Source organism: Mauremys mutica, chromosome 3, assembly GCF_020497125.1.
Source record: "Mauremys mutica isolate MM-2020 ecotype Southern chromosome 3, ASM2049712v1, whole genome shotgun sequence".
Lineage (NCBI taxonomy): Eukaryota > Metazoa > Chordata > Testudines > Geoemydidae > Mauremys > Mauremys mutica.
This window is the reverse complement of record NC_059074.1, coordinates 4266927-4280692: the sequence shown is the minus strand read 5'-3', so window position 1 is coordinate 4280692 and position 13766 is coordinate 4266927. Positions and strand designations below refer to the sequence as shown.

The window sequence follows — 13766 nt, the reverse complement described above, 5'->3', positions numbered from 1 at the left end:
TGTCCCCTATAAAATCTTTTAAAGGTGACTTGCAAATCATTCTATAAAATTCTTAATCGTAATGATATTGGCCAGATGCCCTGAAAACCAAGTGAAAAGGGGAGCATATTCAGTACAATTTTAAATAGTTTCTTCCCCCAGCAGAGGGCAAACTGTGTCCATGCTCAAATAAATACAAGAGCTGTGCTAGACTTCATGTGAAATATGTGTGCAGTGTTGTAGCTGTGTTGGTCCCAGGATATTAGAGGGACAACGTGAGTGAGGTAATATCTTTTATTGGACCAACATTTTTGGTAAAAGAGACACATTTTCTAGTGACAGAGCTCTTCTTCCAGCCTGGGAAAGATACTCAGGGCTTATCTTCACATAGAGTGCTACGGTGGCGCAGCTGCACTGGTGCACTGCTGTAGTGCTTTTGAGAAGATGCTACTATGCCGACGGAAGAGCTTCTCCTGTTGGCATAGTTAATTCACCTCCCTGAGAGGTGGTAGCTCTGTTGTCAGGAGAAGCTCTCCTGTCGACATAGCGCTATCTATACAGGAGGTTAGGCCGGTATAACAACGTTGCTTAGAGGTGTGGATTTTTCACACTCCTGAGTGACATAGTTATACTGATATAGGTCTGCAGTGTAGACCTGGCCTCAGAGTGTCACAGCTATATACAAGGTGGAATAGATTGTTTGGCATAAGTAGTTAACGCATATTCTAAGAGACCATTCAAGGTGAAGTGGCCCATTGACACCTCTCCAGTTATAGGACAAAAAAGGGGGGGTTAGGTTTCAGATTGTTGTAATAAACCATAAATTGAGTTTTTATTAAGTCCATCATTTTAATGTCTATCAAAGTTATGAATGTAAGCTCATAGGCTCATCTTCTGAAGGTGCTGTGCAGGTTTCCTTTGAGGACGAGGACAGAAAGGTCCGATATAGAGTGATCATTTTGTGAAAAGTGTTCACCCATGGGTGAGATGATGTTTTTGTCTTTTATCATTTTTCTCTGTGAGTTCATTCAAAAGTGTAGTGTTTGTCTGGTTTCACCCACATAGTTGTTATTGGGGTATTTAGTGCACTGGATGAGATACACCACATGTTGTGCTAGGTGTGTGTAGGACCCAGGGATCTTAAAAAAGTGTGTTGTGGGAGTACTGATCATCATAGCAGCAGATATATGGTCTGCAGGTTTTGCATCCTTTGTTCTGGTAGGGTGTGGTGCCATTTTGAGTTAGTGTGTCCTAGTCTGTAGCAAGCTTGCTTCTGATGATGAGGTTTGAAACCTGTCACAGGTTCTCCTACCACACTGGTGTCGCCTGCTGGCTGTTTCGGGAATTAGCTCTGATCAGCGGGTGTGCCCTCTGGTGGTGTTGGCTCTTCCGTCCTCGTCTCCACCTGCAGACCCACTGCAGTTCCAGTCTCACTGCCTCTGCTTCATGGCACAGCCGTCCGGCTGTGTCATAATCCAGGTTCCCCAAGAAGCAGAAGCAGAAAGCCTGCTAAACAACCAGCAGGGCCACTGGACAATCGAGATGCTAAAGGAGCACTCAAGGACGATAAGGACATTGTGGAGAAACTAAATGAATTCTTTGCATCGATCTTAACGACTGAGGATGTGAGGGAGATTCCCAAACCTGTGCCATTCTTTTTAGGTAACACATCTGAGGAACTGTCCCAAATTGAGGTGCCATTAGAGGAGGTTTTGGAACAAATTGATAAACTAAACAGTAATAAGTCACTGGGACCAGAGGGTATTCACCCAAGAGTTCGGAAGGAACTTAAATGTGAAATTGCAGATCTGTGGTTGTAACCTGAATTTAAATTAGCTTCTGTACCAAATGACTAGAGGATAGCTAATGTGGCGCCAATTTTTAAAAAGGGCTCCAGAGGTGATCCTGGCAATTATAGGCCGGTAAGCCTGACTTCAGTACTGGACAAATGGGTTGAAACTATAATAAAGAACAAAATTGTCAGACACATAGATGAACATAATTTGTTGGGGAAGAATCAACATGGTCTTGTAAAGGGAAATCATGCCTCATCAATCTACTAGAATTCTTTGAGGGGGGTTAACAAGCATGTGGACGAAGGGGATCCAGTGGATTTAGTGTACTTAGATTTTCAGGAAGCCTTTGACAAGGTCTCTCACCAAAGGCTCTTAAACAAAGTACACTTTCATGGGGTAAGAGGGAAAGTCCTCTCATGGATTGGTCAACTGGTTAACAGGAAAAAAAAGGGTAGGAATAAATGGTCAGTTTTCAGAATGGAGAGAAGTAAATGGTTGTGTCTGCCAGTGGCCAGTCCTATTCAACATAAATGATCTGGAAGAAGGGATAAACAGTGAAGTGGCAAAATTTGCAGAAGATACAAAACTACTCAAGCCAGTTAAGTCCAAAGCAGACTGTGAAGTGCTACAAAAGGATCTCACAAAAGTGGGTGACTGCGCAACAAAATGGCAGATGAAATTCAATGTTGATAAATGCAAAGTAATGCACATTGGATAACATAATCCCAACTAGACATATAAAATGATGGGGTCTAAATTAGCTGTTACCACTCAAGAAAGAGATCTTGGAGTCATTGTGGAGAGTTCTCTGAAAACATCCACTCAATGTGCAGTGTCAATAAAAAAAAAACCAGACTGTTGGGAATCATTAGGAAAGGGATAGATAATAAGACAGAAAATACCATATTGCCTCTATATAAATCCATGGTACGCCCACCTCTTGAATACTGTGTGCAGATGTGGTATAGAACAGCTTCCGTATGAGGAGAGATTAATAAGACTGGGACTTTTCAGTTTGGGAAAGAGACGACTAATGGGGGATATGATAGAGATCTATAAAATCATGACTGGTGTGGAGAAAGTAAATAAGGAAGTGTTATTTACTCCTTCTCATAACACAAGGATTAGGGGTCACCAAATGAAATTAATAGGGAGCAGGTTTAAAACAAACAAAAGGAAGTATTTCTTCACAGAACACACAGACAAACCATGGGACTTTTTGCCAGTGGATGTTCTGAAGGCCAAGACTATAACAGGATTCAAAAAAGAGCTAGATAAGTTCATGGAGGATAGGTCCATCAATGGCTATTAGCCAGGATCAGCAGGGATGGTGTCCCTAGACTCTGTTTGCCAGAAGCTGGGAATGGGCGACAGGGGATGGATCACTTGATGATTCCCTGTTCTGTTCATTCCCTCTGGGGCACCTGGCATTGGCCACTGTTGGAAGACAGGATACTGAGCTACAATGACCTTTGGTCTGACCCAGTATGGCCGTTCTTCTCTATAATGACCTTTATCACAATTTCCACAAGACTGTTCTGAAGACAACTGTCCTAGTTAGAAAGAAAACTATAATTGTGGTCAAATACGATTTTTTTCTGCATCTTTTTGTCATGAAAGATGCTTTTCACATATGTGGATGTGTGACACCAAACGCCATACCCTATAGAGAGTGAAATGAAATTCTGTTCCTTCAAGGATGTTCCTTCCCTCTTGAGAATGTCTGAGGGCACGTTCTAATTGTATGAGGATTATGCACCTCTGAAAATTTTAAGACATTACCATTTTCAGCATTCACATCAAAATAATTGGAATATGTTTGTAAGTAATTCCTTCTAAATATTCACTGCTGGAAGGGAGAACATTGTTATCCACTATGATCACTTTCATTAATTAGAACTCTAAAACTTAGACAAAAATCATCACTATGTGGAATGTGGGGCAGTCTACAAGTTGGCAAGGAGCTTCTTTCTGTGTATTTCTGTTAAACAGGTTACTTAAATATTGAGTGGTGCTTTGGTCAGATCAGAGTAGCAGCCGTGTTAGTCTGTATCCGCAAAAAGAACAGGAGGACTTGTGGCACCTGAGAGACTAACAAATTTATTTGAGCATAAGCTTTCATGGGCATCCGATGAAGTGGGCTGTAGCCCACAAAAGCTTATGCTCAAATAAATTTGTTAGTCTCTAAGGTGCCACAAGTACTCCTATTCTTTTTTAAAGATTTATGTAGTAGATCTCCATCTATTTGGAAGGAGTACTTTTCCTGCTTGATGAATATAATTATGTATATAAAGCACTCAAATACCATGGTTATGGAATGAAGACCTAGATAGGTGCATGTGACTGCATTGTCCATTGATTAAGTGACTTTTCAGTCAGCTGCCACTTGACAAAATCATTGTTTTATTGTTACATTTTATTTTATTTTATTTTATTACAAAGCTGAGCCCAGTGTCCTGTCTTCCAACAGTGGCCAGTGCCAGGTGCCCCAGAAGGAATGAACAGAACAGGGAATCATCAAGTGATCCATCCCCTGTTGCCTATTCCCAGCTTCTGGCAAACAGAGGCCGGGGACACCATCCCTGCCCATCCTGGCTAATAGCCATTGATGGACCTGTCCTCCATGAACTTATCTAGTTCTCGTTTGAATCCTGTTATTGTTCTGGCCTTCACAACATCCTCTGGCAAGGCATCCCACAGGTTGACTATGTGTTGTCTGAGCCTCTTCAGCTTCCAGAAAATTGAGCTTGCATATAGACTTTCCTGTGATAAATCAGATATTTAAGGAATAGTCTCAGGGGGATGATGTGCAATTATAAATTGGAGTGTTTTTAGGAAAGGAAGTTGTCCTAGAGATGATAATAGAATCATAGATATGTAAGGGCAGGGACACAGAGGTTATCAGCTCCAGCCCCCTGTGTTGAGGCAGGACTAGAATATACTTAGACCAGTGTTTCTCAACCTGTTTATCATTGTGGGCCACATATGCGGACCACAGTGTGTTACGTGGGCTGCAGGTTGAGTGCCACAGCGCCCTCTGCCCCCAAACCACCCACAGTCCCCTATGCCCAGCGCTTCTGCCCAGAGTGGGGCCAGGAGTGGAGCCCTGGGCTCGGGACCGGGCAGGCGGACCCCACCATGCGGGGCCAGGCAACAGCCAGTGTCAGCAGCCAGATCCGGATCCTGAGTGCCGATGCACAGGGATTGGCAGCTGAGACCCGAGTGCCACAGTGTGCAGATGGGCAGCCCGGACCCCCAGCAACGGGCCAGGAGTGAAGTGCCCAGCACAGGCCGGCAGCCAGGATCCGAGAAGGCCAGGAACGGAGCCCCGACTAAAACCTAGGGCTGATGCAGCACACTAGCAAACCCCTAGTTCCCAGCGCCCCTGCACCCAAACCTACCCATAGACCCACTCTCCTGCCCCCTTAATACCTGCGCCACTCACCAGGCCCCTGCTGGCAGGAGCACGGGTGCAGGCTGCAAGACGCTGTCTCCCCCTCAACCAGCCCCAGCCTCTGCCAGACCAGGAAGGCAAATGTTGAATTTTTTTTAGCACACAACTGGGCCGCAGCTGTGAGCTAATTGGGCTGAATGTGGCCCGTGGGCCGCGGGTTGAGAACTGCTGATGTAGACCATTCCTGAAAGGTGTTTGTCTAACTTGTTCTTAAAAACCTCCAATGGATGAGGTTTGACAACCTCCCATTCGAACCCTATTTCAGTGCTTACCTGTCCTTATAGTTTGAAAGATTTTCCTAATATCGAACATAAATCTCCCTTGTTGCAGATTAATCCAATTACTTCTTGTCCCACCTTGAGTGGACATAGACAGTGGTCAATTGTTATCCTTGTTATAATAGCCCTTTCCACATTTCAGAGCTATTATCAGATCCCCCTAAGTCTTCTCAAGACTAAACATACCCAGTTTTTTAAACCTTTCCTCAGAGGTCAGGTTTTCTAAACCTATCATCATTTTTGTTGTTGTTCTCTGGACTCTCGCCAATTTGTGCACAACTTTCTTAAAGTGGTACCCAAAACTGGACATAATATTCTAGCTGAGGCCTCAGCATTGCTGAGTAGAGTAGGACAATTACCTCCAGTGTCTTACATACCACACTGCTGCTAATGCACCCCAGAATATTTGCCTTTTTCTCAACTGCACCACAGTGTTGGCTTATACTAAATTTGTGATCCACTATAATCTCCAGATCCTTTACAGTAGTACTACTGCATAGCCAATATTTCCCATTTTGTAGCTGTGCCTTTAATTTTTCCTTCCTAAGTGTAGTACTTTGTACTCCAAGGCCGTTTTGAATTCTAATCCTGACCTCCAGAGTGTTTGCTATTCCTGCGAGTTTGGCATTCTCTGCAGATTGTAAAAGCATACTCTCCTCTCCATTATCCAAGGCATTAATGAAAATATTGAATAGTGCTAGACTCAGGATAGACCCAGTGGAATCCCACTGGATATGGCCTTCCAGTTTGACAGTTAACCACTGCTAACTACTCTTTGAATGTGGTCTTTCAATCTATTATGCACCCACCTTTTAGTAATTTCATCTAGACCCATTTTCCCAGTTTGTTTATGAGAATGTCATATGGGACTGTGTCAAAAACATTATTAAAATAAAGATAAATCACTTGTACAGCTTCCCGCCATCCACTTCACCAGTAATGCTGTCAAAGAAGGAAATTAGAATAGAATATTAAGGTTGGAAGAGACCTCAGGAGGTCATCTAGTCCAATTCCCTGCTCAAAGCAGGACCAACACCAACATCCCAGCCAAGGCTTTGTCAAGCCAGGCCTTAAAAACCTCTAAGGATGGAGATTTCACCACCTCCCTAGGTAACCCATTCCAGTGCTTCACCACCCTCCTAGTGAAATAGTGTTTCCTAATATCCAACCTAGACCTCCCTCATTGCAACTTGAGACCATTGCTTCTTGTTTTGTCATCTGCCACCACTGAAAACAGCCGAGCTCCATCCTCTTTGGAACCCCCTTTCAGATAGTTAAAAGCTGCTATCAAATCCCCCCTCACTCTTCTCTTTGCAGACTAAATAAGCCCAGTTCCCTCAGCCTCTCCTCATAAGTCATGTGCCCCAGCCCCCAAATCATTTTCATTGCCCTCCACAGGACTCTCTCCAATTTGTTCACATCCCTTCTGTAGTGAGGGGACCAAAACTGGACACAGTACTCCAGGTGTGGCCTCACCAGTGTCGAATAGAGGGGAATAATCACTTCCCTCAGTCTGCTGGCAATGCTTCTGCTAATACAGCCCAATATGCTGTTGGCCTTCTTGGCAACAAGGGCACACTGCTGACTCATTTCCAGCTTCTCGTCCACTGTAATCCCCAGGTCCTTTAGGTTGATTTGGCATGACTTGTTCTTGACAAATCCATGTTGCCTATTATCCTCTTAAGTGCTTACCAATTGATTGTTGAATTATTTGTTCCAGTATCATTCCAGATCTCAAAGTTAGGCTGATTGCTGTATAGTTCCTCGGGTCCTCTTTGTTCCCCTTTTTAAAGATAGGTACTATGTTTACCCTTTTCCAGTCCTCTTGAACCTCACCTGTCCCGTATGAGTTCCCAAAGATAACCACTAACACTTCTGAGATTCCTCCAACTATTTCCATAAGTACCTGGATGAATTTCATCAGGCCATGCTGACTTGACTACATCTGATTTGTCTAAATATTCTGTAACCTGTTCTTTCCTTATTCCGGCTTTTGTTCCTTCCAGCTTGTAGTTATTATTAAGTGTGTTGAGCATCTGGTTACAATTAACCTTTTTAATAAAGACTGAAGTAAAATAGGCTTTAAATCTCTCAATCTTTTTGATGTGATCCATTAATAGTTCTCCTTCCCCACTAAGTTGTGGGCCTACACTTTCTTTTGTCTTGCCCTTGTTCCTAATATATTTAAAGACCCTCTTGTTATTGCCTTTTATGTCCCTTGTTAGGTGTAACTCATTTGGTGACTTAGCCTTTCTGATTTTGTCCCTACGTTCTTGTGCTATTTTTTTGTATTCTTAGTAATTTGTCCATATTTCTAGTTTTTGTGAGATTCCTCTTTTTTTTTAGGTCATTAAAGAGCTCCTGGAAGAGACATAGTCATCTCTTACTATTCTTCCTATCTTTCCTTCACATTGGGATAGTTTGCTGTTCTACTGTCTCTGGGAAACTACCAGCTCTCCTGAACTTATTTTTCCCTTAGATTTTCTTCTCATGGAAACTTACCTACGAGTTTTCTGTGTTTGTTAAAGTCTGCCTTTTTGAAGTCTTTTGTCCCTATTCTGCTGCTCTCACGCCTTTCCTTCCTTAGAATAATGAAATCTATCATTTCATGATAACTTTCACCCAAATTACCTTCAATCTTCAGATTCACAACCAATTTCTCCCTTGGCTGGGTTAGCTATGCTGGCTGAGTCCTGTAGTGTTTCATAGAATAATAGAATAGAATCATAGAATATCAGGGTTGGAAGGGACCTCAGGAGGTCATCTAGTCCAACCCCCTGCTCAAAGCAGGACCAATTCCCAACTAAATCATCCCAGCCAGGGCTTTGTCAAGCCTGACCTTAAAAACCTCTAAGGAAGGAGATTCCACCACCTCCCTAGGGAACCCATTCCAGTGCTTCACCACTCTCTCAGTGAAAAAGTTTTTCCTAATATCCAACCCAAACCTCCCCCACTGCAACTTGAGATCATTACTCCTTGTTCTGTCATCGGGTACCACTGAGAACAGTCTAGATCCATCCTCTTTGGAACCCCCTTTCAGGTAGTTGAAAGCAGCTATCAAATCCCCCCTCATCCTTCTCTTCTGCAGATTAAACAATCCCAGTTCCCTCAGCCTCTCCTCGCAATTCATGTGCTCCAGCCCCCTAATCATTTTTGTTGCCCTCCGCTGGACTCTTTCCAATTTTTCTGTATCCTTCTTGTAGTGTGGGGCCCAAAACTGGACACAGTACTCCAGATGAGGTCTCACCAATGTCGAATAGAGGGGAATGATCACGTCCCTCGATCTGCCGGCAATGCCCCTACTTATACAGCCCAAAATGTCGTTAGCCTTCTTGGCAACAAGGGCACACTGTTGACTCATATCCAGCTTCTCGTCCACTGTAACCCCTAGGTCCTTTTCTGCAGAACTGCTTCCTAGCCATTCGGTCCCTAGTCTGTAACAGTGAATGGGATTCTTCCTTCCTAAGTGCAGGACTCTGCACTTGTCCTTGTTGAACCTCATCAGGTTTCTTTTGGCCCAGTCCTCTAATTTGTCTAGGTCCCTCTGTATCCTATCCCTACCCTCCAGCGTATCTACCACTCCTCCAAGTTTAGTGTCATCTGCAAACTTGCTGAGAGTGCAGTCCACGCCATCCTCCAGATCATTAATGAAGATATTGAACAAAACCGGCCCCAGGACCGACCCTTGGGGCACTTCACTTGAAACGGGCTGCCAACTAGACATGGAGCTGTTGATCACTACCCATTGAACCCGACGATCTAGCCAGCTTTCTATCCACCATCCAGCCCATACTTCTTTAACTTGCTGGCAAGAATACTGTGGGAGACCGTGTAAAAAGCTTTGCTAAAGTCAAGGAATAACACATCCACTGCTTTCCCCTCATCCACAGAGTCAGTTATCTCCTCATAGAAGGCAATTAGGTTAGTCAGGCATGACTTGCCCTTGGTGAATCCATGTTGACTGTTCCTGATCACCTTCCTCTCCTCCAAGTGCTTCAAAATGGATTCCTTGAGGACCTGCTCCATGATTTTTCCAGGGACTGAGGTGAGGCTGACTGGCCTGTAGTTCCCCAGATCATCCTCCTTCCCTTTTTTAAATCTGGGCACTATATTTGCCTTTTTCCAGTTGTCCAGGACCTCCCCCAATCACCACGAGTTTTCAAAGATAATGGCCAATGGCTCTGCAATCACATCAGCCGACTCCCTCAGCACCCTCGGATGCATTACATCCGGGCCCATGGACTTGTGCATGTCCAGCTTTTCTAAATAGTCCTTAACCTGTTCTTTCACCACTGAGGATTGCTCACCTCCTCCCCATGCTGTGTTGCCCAGTGCAGCAGTCTGGGAGCTGCCCTTGTCTGTGAAGACCGAGGCAAAAAAGGCATTGAGTACTTCAGCTTTTTCCACATTATCTGTCACTAGGTTGCCTCCCTCATTCAGTAAGGGGCCCACATTTTCCTTGACTTTCTTCTTGTTGCTAACATACCTGAAGAAACCCTGCTTGTTACTCTTAACATCTCTTGCTAGCTGCAACTCCAAGTGTGATTTGGCCTTCCTGATTTCACTCCTGCATGCCTGAGCAGTATTTTTACTCCTCCCTGGTCATTTGTCCAAGCTTCCACTTCTTGTAAGCTTCTTTTTTGTGTTTAAGATCAGCAAGGATTACACTGTTAAGCAGCGTAGATGCAGTGTAAGTCGTCAGAAGGCATATGCTGGCATAGTTATACCATCTCCCCAACAACATTAGCTATGCTAGCTGAAGCACTCTTCTGTAGGCATAGCTGCATTTACACTGGGAGTTTTGCTGGCATAGCTATGTTGGCTGGGTGTATGTGATTTTTTTTCACACTCCTAGACCACACAGCTGTTCATGCAAAACTTTGTAGTATAGACCAGGCCTTAAATGCAATTTCTTGTATGAATGAAAGATACTAACCTGTTGTCACCCAGTACAATTTTGGGAGAGACTCTTGTGTCTTGCTTCTCAGTGACCACTCCTCTGCAGCTTAAAGTCACGAGCCATATATAGCTTTTAAGATTAACATGAGAATGATATTGGTGAAGACTTAGAAAACTTTTAGAATCTTGCTGGTAACTGCACATGTAAGCAGAAGGGTAGAAACAAGCTTGTCTGTGAGGCATCCTTTTTAGAATCGCCAAGTGTGCATTTGCACATTTTTCTAATGTTAAAGCTAGTAGATTCTGAGGAAATGTAACCTCTCTGTAGGATTAGCTCATTCATTTTATCTGATTCACTTCGCTAGTTAGATCTTTAACTCTTTGAAGCTGGAACCATTTCTACCACTGGATGTGTACTGTGCCTTGCACAATGGATCTCTGATCCTGACTGGGGCCTTTGAGTGTTAGTCTCAGTCACTGTGTTTATTTAACCAATTCATTATTTTAGAAAAGGTGAGACTGCGGTTCTTAACTACTAATACTTATCTATTAATTATCAAAATACAAATGACAACTGGGCTGTAAAATCACTCCCAACTTTATCACAAGGTATACATTTGATACAAGGTACTCTTCCTTTCTTAATGCCTTAAATTTGAAAGCGCAGAGAATACATTTTTTTATCCACTGATTAATATGAGATGAAAAGCAAGGTTTCTTACTACCTTAATTTGTTACGCTGTCAGTTCCAGAGACTCACATCCAAGTGGGATACCGTTTGCATTCAATGGCTTTAAATTAATTCATAATGGACTTCTTTGGCATCACAAAATGACTACACAGTTGCAGATATCTACAGACAATGTTTGCAGATCGGCTGCAGATACAAATGTTGTATCCACGCAGGGCCCTACAATTGACACTGAAGGACTGATAAGAAGTAGGAGGAGAACCAAGAGAAGACAGTGCTATAGAAACAAAGGTGACAGGGGGACAGGATTCAACGTGAGAGTAATCATTAGTTATGAAAAGTACAAAGGAAAAGGATGGTATAGAAATCACTAGATTTGGGAAAGAAAAAGATGGTTAGCGATCATGAAAGCGCAAGTTTGGTAGAGTGCAGAGGGAGGAAGCAGGATTGGAGAGGAGAGAGGATTCAGTGAGATAAGAAGGAAGGAAAAGCAAGGGATGGAAATAGCCCATTCAGGACGTAAAGAGAAGTAGAACAGTAGTTGGGGGGGCAATTGTGTGCAAAAGCTGTTTAGGTTATTTATTTATTTTTACAATGGAAGAATACTGGAGCCTGGGTTCTCGTTTGAGTGGAAGGAGTCAGATTATAAGGAGAGGTTGAGGGTGAAGCAGAGAAAATTGAGGGGACAGCTTATGGTAAGGGAAATAGAGAATTAAGTGAATGACCATCAGTCAGTGACAGGAGGGAAAGGGTGTGAGGAGGGAAAGAAACAGTGATGGGATGGTAGCACTTGGACACAAAAGTGATGCATGAGTGATAGACGTAAGGGTAGAGGGAAAGTGATCAAATCTGAACTGATTGATGTTCAAATCAGTGCAATCCTGAGAAGAATCCTGGGGAAAAGGAGCTTGAGGCTAGAGTGCAGGGTGACAAACGATGGGAGCTGTAGAGTGAATCGTAATGGGGGAGGGAAAGAGAACAGCTGTTCGTGGAAGATAACCTTGAAGGAGGAAAGGGTGAATTTGTAGTGGAGGAAGTCTGTGTGATCCCTAGATTTTCTCCACAGATTTTCAGCAGTACAGGACTTGGATGGAGGAAGTGGTTTATGGTTATTTAAGTGGATGGTGCAATGGGAGAGGGACAAAAATATTAAGGGTGAAGAGGGTGGTTTTTGGGGAGTCAACTATAAAGTCAGTGGAGGTGAGTGAGAGAAATGGAGGGGACTCACAACTGCTGGGAATTCAGGGATGTTTATGAATTTGGAATCATGGAAGAGCTGGGGGACGGTGGGCAATATTATAAGAAAAATATTGGTCAGAGAGACGGTCCCCTTATTCCATTCAACAAATGGGAATTACGTTCTCCCATTTTTTACAGGATAATATATTTGGTACACAAAAACATTACCTTAAACTCAATAATATGTTAATAAGTTAGAAAAAATAATTAGTCTCACTGTCCCTAGGTTTATTTAACTAAGTCATTGTGGTGAAAAGGGTGAGGGTTAAGCCATGAGGACACATTTTCAGCCTCATAACTATATACATGAAATTACAACCTATAACATTACTATAACAACAATGCTCAGTGCATCATGAGCCTTCCGAAGACACCCGACATGACAAACTTTGCATTGGATACCACACAATCATATTATAAGGATGAACATGGAGGTGCGGGGGGTTCCCCCAAGGCACAGAGCATCACAAATAGCTATCTTCTTCATTTCAGTCTTTCTGGGGTGAAGCCCATGTGGCTTGCGTCTATCCCCGACAGTACTCCTCTCAGGTTTGCTACCATATATGAATGTGATGTAAATCCTTAAGACAAAAAACATAGTAGTTGTTGATAGTTAAGAATCGTCCACCCTTGTGATGAACTTGACTAAGTATCCTTAAGTGTTTTTTTCCTTCTTCTGTTTAAGCAGCACCTGCTGTGTTCTAAAGGGAGAGGTGGTGGCAGGTTCTGATGGGTGTATCATATTTCAAAATTATATCTCAAAAGGCCACTTAATAGCTGAAATACCATGACAAAGACTAATGACCTTTTGGTGTGACCTTGATAGAAAGCTCAGAGTTCACATTTGAGATATTTCTTGATTTAGCAGTCTAATGAATGAGTCTACCATCTTTCAAAATTCCATCTTAACAGGAATGTAGAGATTAATTCAGCCACTCACCCTGTTTACAGGGTCTGAATTGTACTGGATGCATGACTTCGTACTAATCAGCTAGATATGGTATTTACACAAAGATTTTCTAATGTGGGATATTTTTGAACGTCTGTGCTCTTTCCTTGCACAGATTGATCTACTCATTGTTTGACTTTCTTTAAAAAACAGAAATCGCCTGCCAAGAAGCTGAGCCATGCAATTAGTAAATCTCTTGGTTGTGTGCCCACTAGAGAACCACCTCATCCTGTATTTCCTGAACAGCCAGAGAAGCCACTTGATCTTGCTCATATCGTGTGAGTATCCATTTGTATGTATCTTTCATTTAATCAAAACTTAAAAGTAAATTGATACCAAAGTAGCTGTTTGCAGACGTATTTGACTGCAGAATTTGTTTTTTTAGTTCCATTTGGATTCACTATGGAGTTTTTAAGAGATGTGGTTTTGTAAGTCAGAAAGGATCCCTTAAACAGATTTATCATTTTACATGAGTTTGTTC

General features: G+C 42.8%; 1 protein-coding gene across 8 annotated transcripts in view; it reads left to right on the top strand.

Annotated features, from left to right (window-relative positions):
- The window catches only part of DTNB (dystrobrevin beta), a 354166-nt gene that overhangs the window by 146018 nt on the left and 194382 nt on the right, over positions 1 to 13766 (top strand). For all 8 annotated transcript variants that reach the window (XM_045010065.1, XM_045010062.1, XM_045010063.1 and 5 more), the window contains exon 9: positions 13439 to 13563. In XM_045010065.1, coding sequence (XP_044866000.1) covers positions 13439 to 13563 — 125 coding nt within the window. The remainder of the gene's footprint in view (positions 1 to 13438; positions 13564 to 13766) is intronic.